The sequence below is a fragment of the Drosophila guanche genome, unplaced genomic scaffold, assembly GCF_900245975.1.
Source record: "Drosophila guanche unplaced genomic scaffold, DGUA_6, whole genome shotgun sequence".
In the NCBI taxonomy this organism is placed as follows: domain Eukaryota; kingdom Metazoa; phylum Arthropoda; class Insecta; order Diptera; family Drosophilidae; genus Drosophila; species Drosophila guanche.
In genome coordinates, this window is record NW_022995746.1 from 8,719,605 (window position 1) to 8,733,451 (window position 13,847).

Genomic DNA, 13,847 nt, shown 5'->3' on the forward strand with positions numbered 1-13,847 from the left:
GCTAGAACACTGGTGGAAATATGAAACGCAAGGCGAACCATAACGAGAGTATGAACTGAATTTAATTAGCTCCAGAAATATGGATTGCATCGCACAGTGGGATTCCCTAGAAATTGAATGCGATAAAAATCTGGTGAGCTGTCATAGCAGAGAATTAAAAAGGAACGAGTTTTAACTGTTCTGAAGTCAAAACAATAAATTGAGATTTTATTTGAAAAAAAAAATAACAAACCTTTTAATGTTGATTAACTTTCAAATTCATAACTATCCCAAAAATTGTATCCAAGTCATTGCCAATCTAAACCACTGTTCCTGTTCCATCCTGACAAAAAGAAAATCACAAAAACATCACATAAAGAATGCTATGCATAGAAAGATATTTACAAATTCCACCCTTTTCGAATTTCATTGAAAATTCTTCACAATCCTTTCCAGTCCAGTCCACTGTCATGGTTGCATGGTGAAACAGAATCTCTGCAGCCAAAGGCAAATTATATGGCAAGTCGGAGCAAGAGTAGCAGCGGCAGCATATTATTTGCAGCACCAACAGCTACCACAAGTTGGACACATGAAATACATCTGCAGCCAGCAACAAAAAGCAACTCTTGGCATTAAAGGGCTAGCCGACAAAAAAAAAATCTCCCTTTTGTTATCGTTTTTAGCGAGAATGAAAAATCTCTCAATTTAAACGAAAACATAACAGCAAAATTCGTATACCCCGTAAACATTAAGATCTAAAGAATATTGACTATGTGAAAAGTAAGTTAAAGAACAGGAACACAGGCCAACCGTTTCATGCAACCAGCGATACAAAAGGGACGTTTACTTTCCTTATACTTCAATGTACTTATTATTGAATCAATTTAATAGGGTTATTTAGATATTTCCCGATTGGTGGGTATCTTACAGTCGGAACGCCACAAACCTGCAGCATTCAAATGTAGTTTTGCATTTGATAGGCAGGGGTTGTGGGATTTTCAACAAGCACAAATCGGCAAGGTTTGGGCAAGGGTTGGACTCGGTCTGCAGTCGATGATGCTGCGTCCATAGCATCCGAGGGTGTGGGGGTATCCTGGTGACAGTTGTCAGATACATATAGTCATTTCGCCGTGGGCCTTAATAGTGCTTGGGTTACTCGATTGGGTTCGGTATTGCACACACTCTGTTTTTCTCAGTTATTTACCCCCCTGTGCGCCCGTGGCTCTTTGTGCCTTGTCAAACGGAAATTTCATATGATTTCCAATGGTTCGCTCTTCATAAAAGTGTAGCCAAGGCAACAAAATAGAGTCAAAAAAGTTGGGACTGGTTGAGGCGTTAAAGGACTTAAATTGCAAATATCATGAAAAGGTATTCTCCAGACTTTTGAGCCTTTGATTAATGTCGTACAAACAAATATTTTGGCACTCCTCTGAATTTGCATGACAAAGTTAGTTCATTTAAAGTTTCGGCATAAATTTGTCATCCAAAATGACTTGCAAAAATGAACAGAATATAATTATAGAAAGTCCATGTTGAGGTCGTGCTGTGGGTAGTGGTCCCACATGAAAATTGGAAGAAATAAATCATGTGGTAAACATTGTGTCCTTACAGAGAATAGGTTTTTTGTACATACAAAATAATGATGCATCTTAATGCGATTTTCGTTACGCTTGCCTAAACAGATCACACTTCAAAAATTATTCCCATCGCCATGGATATTATGTTCATACATGAATAGCTTTTAGGAAATGCAACTGAATGAATATTTAATCAAAATAAATAGCATTAATTTTCATATTTAATGAAGCCACACTTCATTTAAAACGCGTACACCTGGTGTTGGTGGTGGGAGAGAATGTACTTGCCATTAAAAAGGTGAACACTTTTCATTAATGCTCATGGCAACTTGCCTCATTACGATGCAGAAATACAGAAATAAATGTACAAGTACAAATACAAATCCACTGGCAACGAAACCAATTTAAAAAAAAATAAATAAATAAAAATGTTAAAAGCATAATACACAATAAAATCCATATAATACATGTACGCGTACGCATACACCCGGGAGCAATAAACGCTTACGCAATTTAATTGCCCACAAAATGGCTACCAGAACAGTCGACGCATAAAAATAAAAACCAGAAAGAGCACATAAAAAAATACACATAAAATAAAACACCAAAAATCTCGTTTTTCAATAGCGTATTAATTAATACAAAATAAAGTCCGGATGTGCGTAAGGAAGGAAGGAGAAGGGCCTGTATGCATATATCATTTGGGAGCACATCATTAAATTGCGGAAATTGTATTATAGAAATTTGAGTCTGGCCATGTTTTTGGGTATGTTTTATTATATTTTACCTATGCCATTAAATTTGTGTAACCAGTAGCAGTCGACTAGAGGGAACGTGTTGTTAGTTTTATTACTTACTGTACTGTAATTCTTCCATACTCAAATCATCCTTAAATTCGCTTTCATATTTTCTCCGGATATCCGGATAATCTTAAGAAGATTTAATATTCCTGTTCTTGCTGTGATAAATGTGGCAACATTTAATGGGGCTCTCTCACAGATTTCAATTAAATAAATGCCAGTACTATTTAGAGCGTTCAATCCGCTTTTATAGGCAGCATTAGCCCGGTCCCAAGCCAACTCCCCTCTCCATAAGGCTTTCTGCTTATTAAGAAATATCTTTCTCGGGGTGTATGCTGGGGCAGAACCTTTTCTGCCAGCCTGCGGCGCCAGTGTGCAATGTTTTTCCTCATTTTCATATTGCTCTTTGCCGGCTCATCATAATATTGCCCCAGAAGCACCCATTCCAGCTTCATCAGGACCAGCAGGCAGGAGCAAGAGTACGACCAGGGCCACAAACAGTGCGCCAAAGGCCATTCTTCAGTGTCAAATCCAACGCACAGTCCTGTGCCCCCAGTCCACCATTCCCCTGTGTTACTTGGAGGCATACACTTTTAATGCGTGTCGCTCACATTTTATGAGCTGTCACAAAGCACAAGGAACCCAGAGAGAAAAAACAAAAAAAAACCCCTGCAAAGCTTCCCATGCCAAACTGCCTCGACATTGAGATACCCTGAAAGTAGAGAATATGGGTTTTGGTATAGATAAAAAGGTAAACAGAACGGCACGGGGTATTCTGACGAGTGTCTTTTTGGGAATATTATACGAGCAACGGTATTGCATAAAAAATAATCTACCCCAGTACGCAATGATTACTGGATATAATAACCAAGAAGGAAGTGCGCACTCACGCAGCTGTGACCAGCATCGCAAATAAATGAAAAAAGTTGGCCAAATCAACAAAAAAGCAAAAAAAAAAAAAAAAGGCAACATGAGCACCAAAATGTAGGTGGAAAAGTTATGCACTTTCTCCCCAAGCCCACTTCATCTGGTTGGACCTGTCCCCTCCTTCGTCCTATTCGACCAACTGCGGCTCTTATTTAATTAAATGTCAAATGCTGGCCGACAGTTCGTTTGATTTGAACAACATTTGGCGGCTTTACCCGACTGGACTGGGCCTGGACATATTTGATTTATTCCATTTCGTTTGTCTGTCAGTATTTGAAACGAACAATGGCTGCACATTTTCGTATAATTTGATTTCTTCTTTCCGTTAGGTTGCCATGGCAAAGAACTTTATTGCAGTCGCACAGAGAGAATAAATGGAATGGTATAAGTAGTTCAGATTCAGTCTGACAGTTGCATGGAAAAATCTTTAAATACTTTAAATTAAATTTCAAACTGAATTTATACAAACATCACGCATTCGCATTGATGGCCGTAACTAGAACCTTTCATACAGCCATCATTTTGCCATGCACGGATTTAATTATCAACTAATTAATTTGTACACCCAAACCCTATCCATCCGTTGCAAAATATTCCCCGCAAACGAATTAGTTTTCAATTTCAAGTACATATTCGTGTACGAGTATAGTCGTATGTTTTTGCTGGTGTATCCAAACAATTGCAGTGCGCACGGCCCCTCTGGCAATCATTTGTGCAGACATATGGGTAGGGGCTGTCAGAAATTCGTTTTGCAATTTGTTCATTTTCCATTTAACCTCTTTTGTGGCGCATTTTCCACTTCAAAGCGCAGGAAATGTCCTGTGCAATTATTTGCACTGAAATGATTGTATTTTTCATTCATTTCATACTTATTCAGCCCTCCATTTATCTTCTTTTTTTTGACAGTTTATTATCACTGGAATGGTAAAACGTAATTTTCTTGTTAATTTGTAATGTAATGAGACATTTGCTTGCACAAGGAGCAGCAGCCACATGAAATGTTCAAAATAATTTCCACAAATGCGCCAGCTGGCAGTGGAATGTTTGAAATAATCTTGCTAATATGTGTCTACATTTAATTAACCGCATTTGCCGAGCGAGAACGCATTCCCCGCCCCTGTGGTATGACATCAAAGGCATTCAGCATTTGCTGAACTCTCATTCGGCCCCACACCCACTAATTAGACATGCTCTGACATACACCAAATTATCAATAATGCACAGCAATTCGCCTCTGCTAGTGGCTCTGTCGCTCTGTGGCTCTGTGGGTCCTCCTGTTCTCGTATTTCTCCTTCGGTTCCATCCTGGCACGTTATGTTGGCTTTTCGGTTGATTACCCAAGAAGCTCGCAGCGGTTGTTGCTTTAATTAACACTAAGCACAACCAGTCACATTCGATCGGGTCAAATCAATTCGATTGTTAACGCTGTGGTGTATGCTCTTTATTTTCCCATTCCCTAACTCCATCCAAGTAATTAGTGTAATGCAGTGGATGCAAACTAACTTTGGCTGCCATAAATGGTAGTTAAATTAAGGAAAGAAAAGCAAGATGAAGTTGATGGGCTCTTGAGGTTTCTTGAGTACCTCCTAAGATTACATTTTACTACTATAAATAACTTTTCAGCCTGAGCTTTATTCCCCAGCTTAATTGAAATATTCCAAAACATCAAACAAATGCGATAATTGGAAAACCTCCATCAAAATATCACCACATTTCTATCCAATTTTATTTTAAAGTAAATACAACTTTATCGACAGAAAAAAATGTCTGTAATTGCATTGTATTTGTGTTCGGGCTTTGACCAACTCCAAACAAGTTGTTGCTTAGGCCTGCGGTGGACTAAACAATTTTCCAAACTAATACCCCGCTGGGAGCAGCCTGAACCGCACACATGAGCCACAAAAAACGGGTGTGGAAGGGAGAGTGCGTGCGTATATAGAAAACGGATTGAATGAAGCAAACAAAACGAAACGAGGCAAAAAAAAACCAAAATCCCAAAAATCCCTTGATTTATTTCTAATACCCATACACACATCCAAGCAGACACACACGTGCTGAAGGCAAAAATATCCTAGTAAATGGAGCAAGTGAAAATGTCTACACAAAACAAAAAAAAAATAAGAAAAATTCAACAACAAGAAGGAAAACTTTATCATTTCCCTGAGGAACTAAATTGTGCCACCGGCGGTTTGTTTGCTTCCTTTCAACTCGGGCGGGTCCTTTCTCCGAATCTCCAGCTCTGCCTACTCCAAATGCCTCGAACCACTCAAGGATCTGTGGCAAAGGAGGCGGGCATGCAAAGTGAAGCTAAACGAAAGTGCCTCAATTTAAGTTGTAAGCTGATTTGCTAGACCGTAATATGGCCGCCCCTAACCAACTAAAACCATTCTGAAACCCATATGTAGGTACATATATATACAAATACATATATATACATATGTACTATGTGCGTCGCTACAAGTATATGAGGCAGTCACCATTGAAGTAGAAAAACTTTTTGAATGGAGCAGCAACAGAAAATGCTCAAAATTAAGGCAAAACTTTTGGCAAGTATTCCCTTTTTTGTCGATGCCAATGGGGCGGGGCGGAGAGCATCATGCATTTGTAATGAAGTTGGATGAGTGTGCAAAATAAAGGGAATACATAAATATTATTACAGATTGCCACTTTACTGGGCAGCAAACAAAGGGATATACACTCGCTTGGGCGAAAAGGATTTCTCGGACATTTCCATATTGCTCGTTAGTCAAGCATGGAAGATTCTTTTACATTTCCATAACCCCGTCTAAAGTCTAAAATATAATGGAGAAGAGTTTACAGGAATATTTACCTTATAAATAAGATAAATATATACTCAAGTCCAAAATATGCTACCAAAAGGTTTATTTATAAATATTTTCATGTAAAATTGTGCTTTATTTTCATTAGTCAAATATCTAAAACTAAATAATACAAGTCAAGGGCTCAGCCATAGCACACTCTATGAAGAGGATCAAGTATTCCCCACAATTCACAAAGACTTCCTTTATTATAGACTCTAAACGAAAGGAGCAGGGTGAAGCCTTCATGTCTTCGAGCGGGCTGTTTTGGTCTGATTTTGACACAAATCCCTTTGGTGCTAAAGCAATTTATGCGGTCTCAAGGCATGGCAAATGGTATGAGACTAACCACCAACTACTACTATACTCGACTCCCTAACAAACACATACAAGATGTGCGCTCTGAATGCGAGAATAGTTTTTCTGTATCCCAGAGAGTGAGAAAAGAGGGATTACCGAGAAGGAGAGATGTGGAAGGTCTGCCTGCCTCTGATCAACCCACTTGCACTTGGCTGGTCTTTGGTTATGGTTGGTTGGTTATGGTTAGATTGGTTGCTTCGTTGGATGCTGCATAAGTGCAATTTTATGTTTTGGCCCCCGAAAAGTTCCTTTGCAGTAGTTGATAAATGGCTCACCGACGATGGTCGGCCCTCAACGGAAAAATGGTTATGGAAATCTCAAAGCCAAATCCCTTCCATTCCCAGCAACAAAACTGAAAAAAATGTAAATTTCTCTACATAAATCTAACAATTTTCAGACATATGTGTGCATACATTTGTGTGTAACAGGGAAGGAAAAGGGCAAACATAACCACATGCCACGCCTAACAAGCCGCCACGACCGCCGCCTACCTTTGTGAGTGGTACATGGCCGCAGATAAACCGCCCAAAAGTAATGCCAAAACATTTCGTGTCATAAATTTTACGACATAAGCGCGAAAACCAAAAACAACACAAAAGCCAAAACCCTAAAAATAGAAGGACAAAGGAAATAGGAATTGTTTAGCTACAAAAGGGCGAATGCTCAATACCCTTGGGAGGCTCTTTTAACTAAGTGTATAACGATATGGGATCTTGATTTTGATCTTGAAACAGAACTCCTTGGCATAAGCAATTCCATTATTGTATCTCTAGCAATGGTGTTATATTTTTAACTCATCCAGTGTACTGCTACAAAATCGATTGCTTTGACCATTAAGCTCCTTAATAAAATTAGAGTACTCTTGACTGTAGAGAATAAAATACAAGCAATGTGCATTACAATAAATATTGATTTACAATTTTTTGCGCTTAGAACATTAATTTAACTGAATTCAGAGGCGTCTCTAAAGAGGATACAAAAACTGAAACCTGACAAAATAATTAACTTTTGACTCAAAATCAATATGTAATTACATTTTAATAAACTTCAAATTGGTCTCACTTAGCTACAAATTCCTCTCAGATTTGATTAAATTCCAATAGCATTTTATTAGCAGCCCCTCCCAGCCTAAGCATCTGATTACGAGAGGCCTATCAAAAGCCTCTCCACTAATATTTAGCTGTTTCGGATGGGGTCTGCAGAGCTATAAATTAATTTAAGTGCCTGAAAATATTTTTGATAACATAAAATCAAACCGAGTGGAGGGAGAAAGCCCTTTTTCGTTTGTTGTTCGTGCTGTTGCGGTTCAGGCCTGAAAATTTAAACGGCTGGCCATTAAGCGGACCGAGTGGGATGTAGTTTAATGGCTTCATTTTGGGGGCATGGGTAGGACAGGGTTCAGACGGGCATGGACGGACATATCCCAATATTCGGCCCCACTTTGGCCAATTCTATTTGTCTTCTGCTTGAAGATTTAATTAAAAAAGTCGAGAGCATGCAAACGAAGTTTTTTAAAGGGAAAGGAAAGGAAAATGTGGCAGGCATAAGCCAGAACTTTTTGAGGGCTGATGGCATACCCGCCACAAAGGATGCGCCAAAGGCAGTCAACAGTGACGGGACGAGGCAAGCCAAACTTGGGAAAACTTATTCTTGGGAGCCCATCGTTATCATCGCCCATCATCAGGCTCGACAGATACAATAATAACAGCAACGGCAACGGCAACAGCAGAACAGGCAAAGCCAAAGGCAAAGAGAAAAGATATGACAGCCACTCGTCGTCTTCGATTCCTTCGCTGCCATTACTTTTAAAGTAAATTGAGGCAAAAAGGAGAAGCCTTCGAAAAGAATGTGGAGCAGGGGTAGTCCGGAAGCTTTGCCGCTCACGTTACGGCACTTTGCCTCCGCTCCACGCTCCACGCTTCGTTTCTTTCTGATTTTTCACTGCTCGTCATGGCCCTGATGGCTCTTGCTTGGAAAATTAATTGCATGCAAATATTGACAGAGCGAATGTAAATATAATTTCATTGTTTACTCATAAATACGCATTATTTGGAAAATGAAAATAGAAAAGCGCCATCCCTAGGGCTAAACGAAAAAATGGGATTAATAAAGGAAGGAAGCAGCAAAAAAACTAATTGCTGCTGACCGAAGATTGGAGTATACTTTTTTGTAAAGTAAAGCTGCACTGTGGGCTGATGAGAGGCTAATATTTCTCTTAATGCTACATCACAAACAATTTAATGCAGAATCCTGCAATCTCAATCACAGTTTCTCTTCTGATGGAGACACAATTTCATGTCCAACTGAAAGGGTATTGCACAGGTTTGGCAAAACAAAATCACAATTTTCCGGGGTTGTTTTTCTGGTGTGTGAGCTTGGAGGCAGACTAGATTTTGACAGACGCTCTAATCGGTTTAAACATTTGGTGAAAATTCTTCTGCTTAATTAGCATCATTATTTTTGATGGGGTCACGCAGGCAACAAAGAAATGCTACAGTCGGAAGGAGGAAACCTGGACCTGATAAATGGGCTGATTCTTAGCAAAGGTAATTAATGGGCAGGTGCAAGCAAGAAGGAGCTTAATTTCGATGAAGATGAGGCACTCAAGTGGTAATTAATGTGCCTGCTAAACACGAACATGAGTCTCTCAGTGCCACTGTGGAGGAGGTTATCGGCAGAGTTGATATAAAATGGAAGCCAATTAAATGTTACCAATCTGTGAAGCTGCCAAAAAGTATTCCGAAACGGGTCAAGTCTGTCCAGATTTCATCTAATACCTCTTCTCGTTTTGCCTGTTGGCTTTTGAACAAAACTTTCACGAACAAAAATAGCACTAAATTGCACACAACAGAACTCTCAATGCTTAAGACCCTCGGGCCGGGGGCCAAAACAACAATTTACGCTCTCCAACTTGCTCGAGTGTTGCGCTTAATCGTCAAAAACACTTCTTATCGAAAAGCATCTCCCACTCTCCCCAAGGAAACTTTGCTCATAAATTATTACACAAAATTAGTTGCACACCAGCAGAGGAAAATCACGATGTAAAAAAATTGTGTGGAAGGAAAGAGTAAAAGGAGAAACATCTCAAAGGACTTACAAAATTTAAAGCTCCAGGAAGAAAATGAAATATAGCTGAGCCGAGACAAAAAGCTAAATAATCACAGACATGTACACAGGATAATAAATGATTAACGTCCTGGCGGGGCTCTGTGTGGGATTGGGTAGGTCGTTTGTATATATCTGAGTATGGCATCCCCATCTTCCCCTCCTGAATTGGCGAGATTGCTGCCAAATTGTTGGCCAACTCAATGTTTTTGAATTGATATTGATGAGCTTAACTCATTAGGAAGGGTTTTACAGTACAAAATGGGGTCCATAATTGATAATTCTTCGACACTAATTTCCAGTCCAAACTAAGGAAAGAAAAAAATACTTTAGTACAAATAAACAACCCACATCAAGTAGACTATCACACCAAAAACTTTGAAAAGCAAAATAACTCATTATTCAAACATCAACCACCAGACAAAATGTCAGCTCAGAAGAAACATTCACCAAGGGAGCTAATACTTCGGTACTTCCAGGAAGAAAGAGAAAATAAGGGATATCAGATAACCTCATCGCCTGAGCTTTATCCACCTAGTGTCAAAAAACAAAAGAGTTCGCATCTCAACAGGCATGTCACATTCAACAAGCAGCGGATCAATCAAGAGTCCGCACAGGTTAAGAAAGATGCCAGGAAAAGCAGTGAGTGCCTATCAGCATGTCTGATCACGAGGTCTCCTTTGGATTCGCGATTTAAAGGAGGTGGGTTCAGAAAATTAATGAACACTTCAACGGTTCTGTTAATCCCTATTATCGTCTCCTTTTTTTATTTAGGTGCCAACAACCCAGCCGAGCGATCAGTGGGAAGATTGCCACGTACAGACAGTGAATGCCAGTTTAATGCACCAGGAATTGATTTTCTAACTGAACGGGACACTAATATCACAACCCACGAGGTCAAGATGGATACTCGGCTCTCGGCTCCTCTGAAAAAAAAATTAGCTAACAAGTGTGACTTTTTCCCAACATATGTGGACAATCGTCCATTCGAGGAGCAGGCAACCCAAACGCTCTACAGGTAATAATCAATACTCAATGAAGACTTTTAGGTAAATCTAATATTCTTTTTGACTCCCAGAGAATCCTCAGCACAAACTTTGGCATATTTACCAAATATTGAGGACAAGGATATAGACGAGCATGTAGAGCTTTTCAAACTGCCCTCAGCGCTTCCTGGCGATAAGCCCCCAGGGCTCTACGAGGTAGAAGTCTTGGAAAGATCCCGCAGACGGTGGGCCTTCAATGAAGCACTGACTGTTAACCTAAAGAAGCAATTGGATGAGGCCCGTGAGCTGGCAATGCAAACGAAGTATAAATCCATACTCGAAGCTTTTGAATGGGAGAGTTGGATCGAGCGAGAGGAGTACATACAAGAGTGTCAGAGGATGCGACTCGAGATCGTCATAAAGATGTTTGACAAGCGCGAGAAGGAGATGCATTCAGCATCCAAGACGCGCATGGAAATGGCTTGCGAACGCATCGAGAAACGTCGTCAAAGGGGTTTGCACAAGAACGAGATAGAGTATCAGCGTGGCAAACGCCGTAACGACATACAGCTCGCAAAGACGTCCCGGAGGTGGAAAAAGCAGAGTCCTATGTATGCCTTGGGGTCACCATGCTCCGANGAGAGTTGGATCGAGCGAGAGGAGTACATACAAGAGTGTCAGAGGATGCGACTCGAGATCGTCATAAAGATGTTTGACAAGCGCGAGAAGGAGATGCATTCAGCATCCAAGACGCGCATGGAAATGGCTTGCGAACGCATCGAGAAACGTCGTCAAAGGGGTTTGCACAAGAACGAGATAGAGTATCAGCCACCGTTTGCGGCATTGCTGTATGTCGAGCGTTTCTGCAGGGCCTCCACCTTTTTCGTCTCAGGATACATACGGAACCCCAGTGGTACGAGGCTCAAGATACCGGGTGAGTAGTCCGTGCCACAACTAGGCCGTGCATCTTTGAAAGGTCCGTGATTGGCGTTTCGGAAACTGTAATCCTACCTACTGGACCTCTTCGCTGTAAACTTAAACAACATGACATGTCCTTTTCGAAGGCTCAAGGAATGGTCCAAGCCCAAAGAGTACATTAAGGAATACGAACAAAACTTCTGCAGTGATAAAAATTTGCAAAAGCTCTACGACTCCTTGAAGGCATTAAGAACACTGTCATACGAAAACAAACTTCCACCAAAGTGTCTGAAGAAACGTTTCAAGCCCCGCGTGTACTCAGACAGGGTACATATGGACTCTGTGTTCTCAGCTGCGCCCAGTAAGCCCTACACTCCTCAAACTCCGAAGAAGGCTATAGCGCCATTTGACCTCAAATATGAACCCGATCGATCGAGCGCATTTGCCAGGCATTTACAAGACGACAGGAGGCAAGTAGACTTGGAATATCTTTTGCAAACGTACGAGGGCACCCACATTGGATGGCTTATGCAGTTCCTCTCAGAGGAAATGGCCCGGCTGAAGGAACAGCGAAGGCTTCACTTCTTTACTAATTTGGTCCAAAAAGAACGATGGCGCCGCGAAGCGAATGAGGCAGGCATGCGGCAAAAGGAGAACGAAATGAGAAGGATTTACGAAGAGTTGTTCCAGAAGAGCACCTTCGTCCACAATCATGTTAGCGACGAGTATATAAATACCATTCTTACACAAGATATGACCCACATCGCAGTCAACGAGGCCGCTATAACGGTGACGGGGCTTGCCAAGGATATTGATGCCGATATTGGGCGTTGGCTGGAGAGTTTCAAGCTCATTCAGACGCCACTAACCTATGATCCACTGCGACTGATGCTTCAAGACATGGTCTCCCCAGACATGAATGCTGCACTCGATCGTCATGAGAAGTCGCTAATCGTTAATTATATCGTGGAGGATGTGATATTTGGCAGAGTGTGGGGAGAGCTGGAGGCAATCGACATAGCCGGCACTCTGACCAGCGACTTCATTGATCGGCTCATCGACAACGATCTCTATTTGTTCTCCACGGATAGCGAGAGCGAGACACCTCAGAGATCATCCTGGTACGAGGCTCAAGCCATAATAAGAAAACTCATCCGCCAGGCAGTACCCGGACAACGCTGGAAAGCTGAAACCGAACGCATTGCGCATGAGAACCAAAACGATATGTTTGATGATATGTTTGCTGCAATCATGAACAAGATCGAGAACCCCCCATTGGTTCAATCTTGCGATTTAATCGAAGTGTGTCCAACACAATCGCACACTACCCTCAAAATGACGGATAATACTCGAGCTATGGAAATTTTGGAGGTCCAGGCCATGAGAGATCAAGTCGCTACGGATAGTTCGGAGGCGCTAAAAATTACAATCCTATCCCTATTCAAGAAAATGACAAAGGATAATATAACGAAAAAACTGGAAACCGACGAACCATATTGGGAAGATCACAACATTAATTTTGAAGACGATACATTGATCAAGTCGCAGAGCTACGAACCTCAAGGATCTGATCAAAAATTAGATTCTGATCTTTGTAGCATAATAGAAACTATTGACATTTGTAAAGAGAAAAATCTAAAGGCTCTGAGAGGTACCGGACATCCTAAATTGGAATTCAAAATAAAGGAAATCATCGCCCAAGAAAAAGAGGATGTTGAGGAAGAAAAGATGCAGGTGGAAATGGAGATGGGGATGAAGTGTGAGGTAGATATGGAGACTGAATCGGAAATGGAAATAACTATGGAGGGAGAAATGGAGCTTGAGATGGAGGAACAGGAAATACAAAAGGAAATTGCGATGGGCATAGTCGAAGAGACAAAGGTGGAGCGAAAGATAGATGAGGAAATTGTGGAAGATATTGATACGCAGAATATCCAAGACCCTAGTGTGACTGATAACGCCTCTAAGGAAGCTGAAGGAAATAACTCTGAACTAATGCCTCCCGATATGACAGAAGCCTCAAAGGATGTGGATTCAAATCTGATTAACAACCTCTTCGAAGAAGTCGAAGAAGCCGATGAAGAAGATGATAGACAGGCATTGTCTCTGTCTAAGAGTATGTTAGGAAAGAACAGCTCCGAAATAATTGCATTAGTTGGTTGAATTATATTCTCATTTTACCACACAGTGACAGTTCGAATAAATATTTATTTTTATACCAATATGGATATCTCTTTATATGCATCAACGAAGAGGGTTTTCAGGTTCCCATTTTGCAGTTGCTTAACTATGACTAACGTACTACCCAAATGATTTCAAGATAATTTGACCAAGTATGCCACTTGAAAAACATAAACCCAAATCAGACAAAAAATA

The 13,847-nt window shown here is 40.7% G+C and overlaps 1 protein-coding gene across 1 annotated transcript; it reads left to right on the forward strand.

Annotated features, from left to right (window-relative positions):
• The first annotated feature begins 9,986 nt into the window (after nt 1–9,986).
• LOC117582205 lies at nt 9,987–13,693 on the forward strand. Its single transcript, XM_034269812.1, has 4 exons — nt 9,987–10,269; nt 10,342–10,585; nt 10,646–11,341; nt 11,582–13,693. Exons 1-4 carry the CDS (start codon nt 9,993–9,995, stop codon nt 13,632–13,634), a joined length of 3,270 nt encoding a protein of 1,089 aa, XP_034125703.1. The 5' UTR covers nt 9,987–9,992; the 3' UTR covers nt 13,635–13,693.
• Nucleotides 13,694–13,847: the final 154 nt, after the last annotated feature.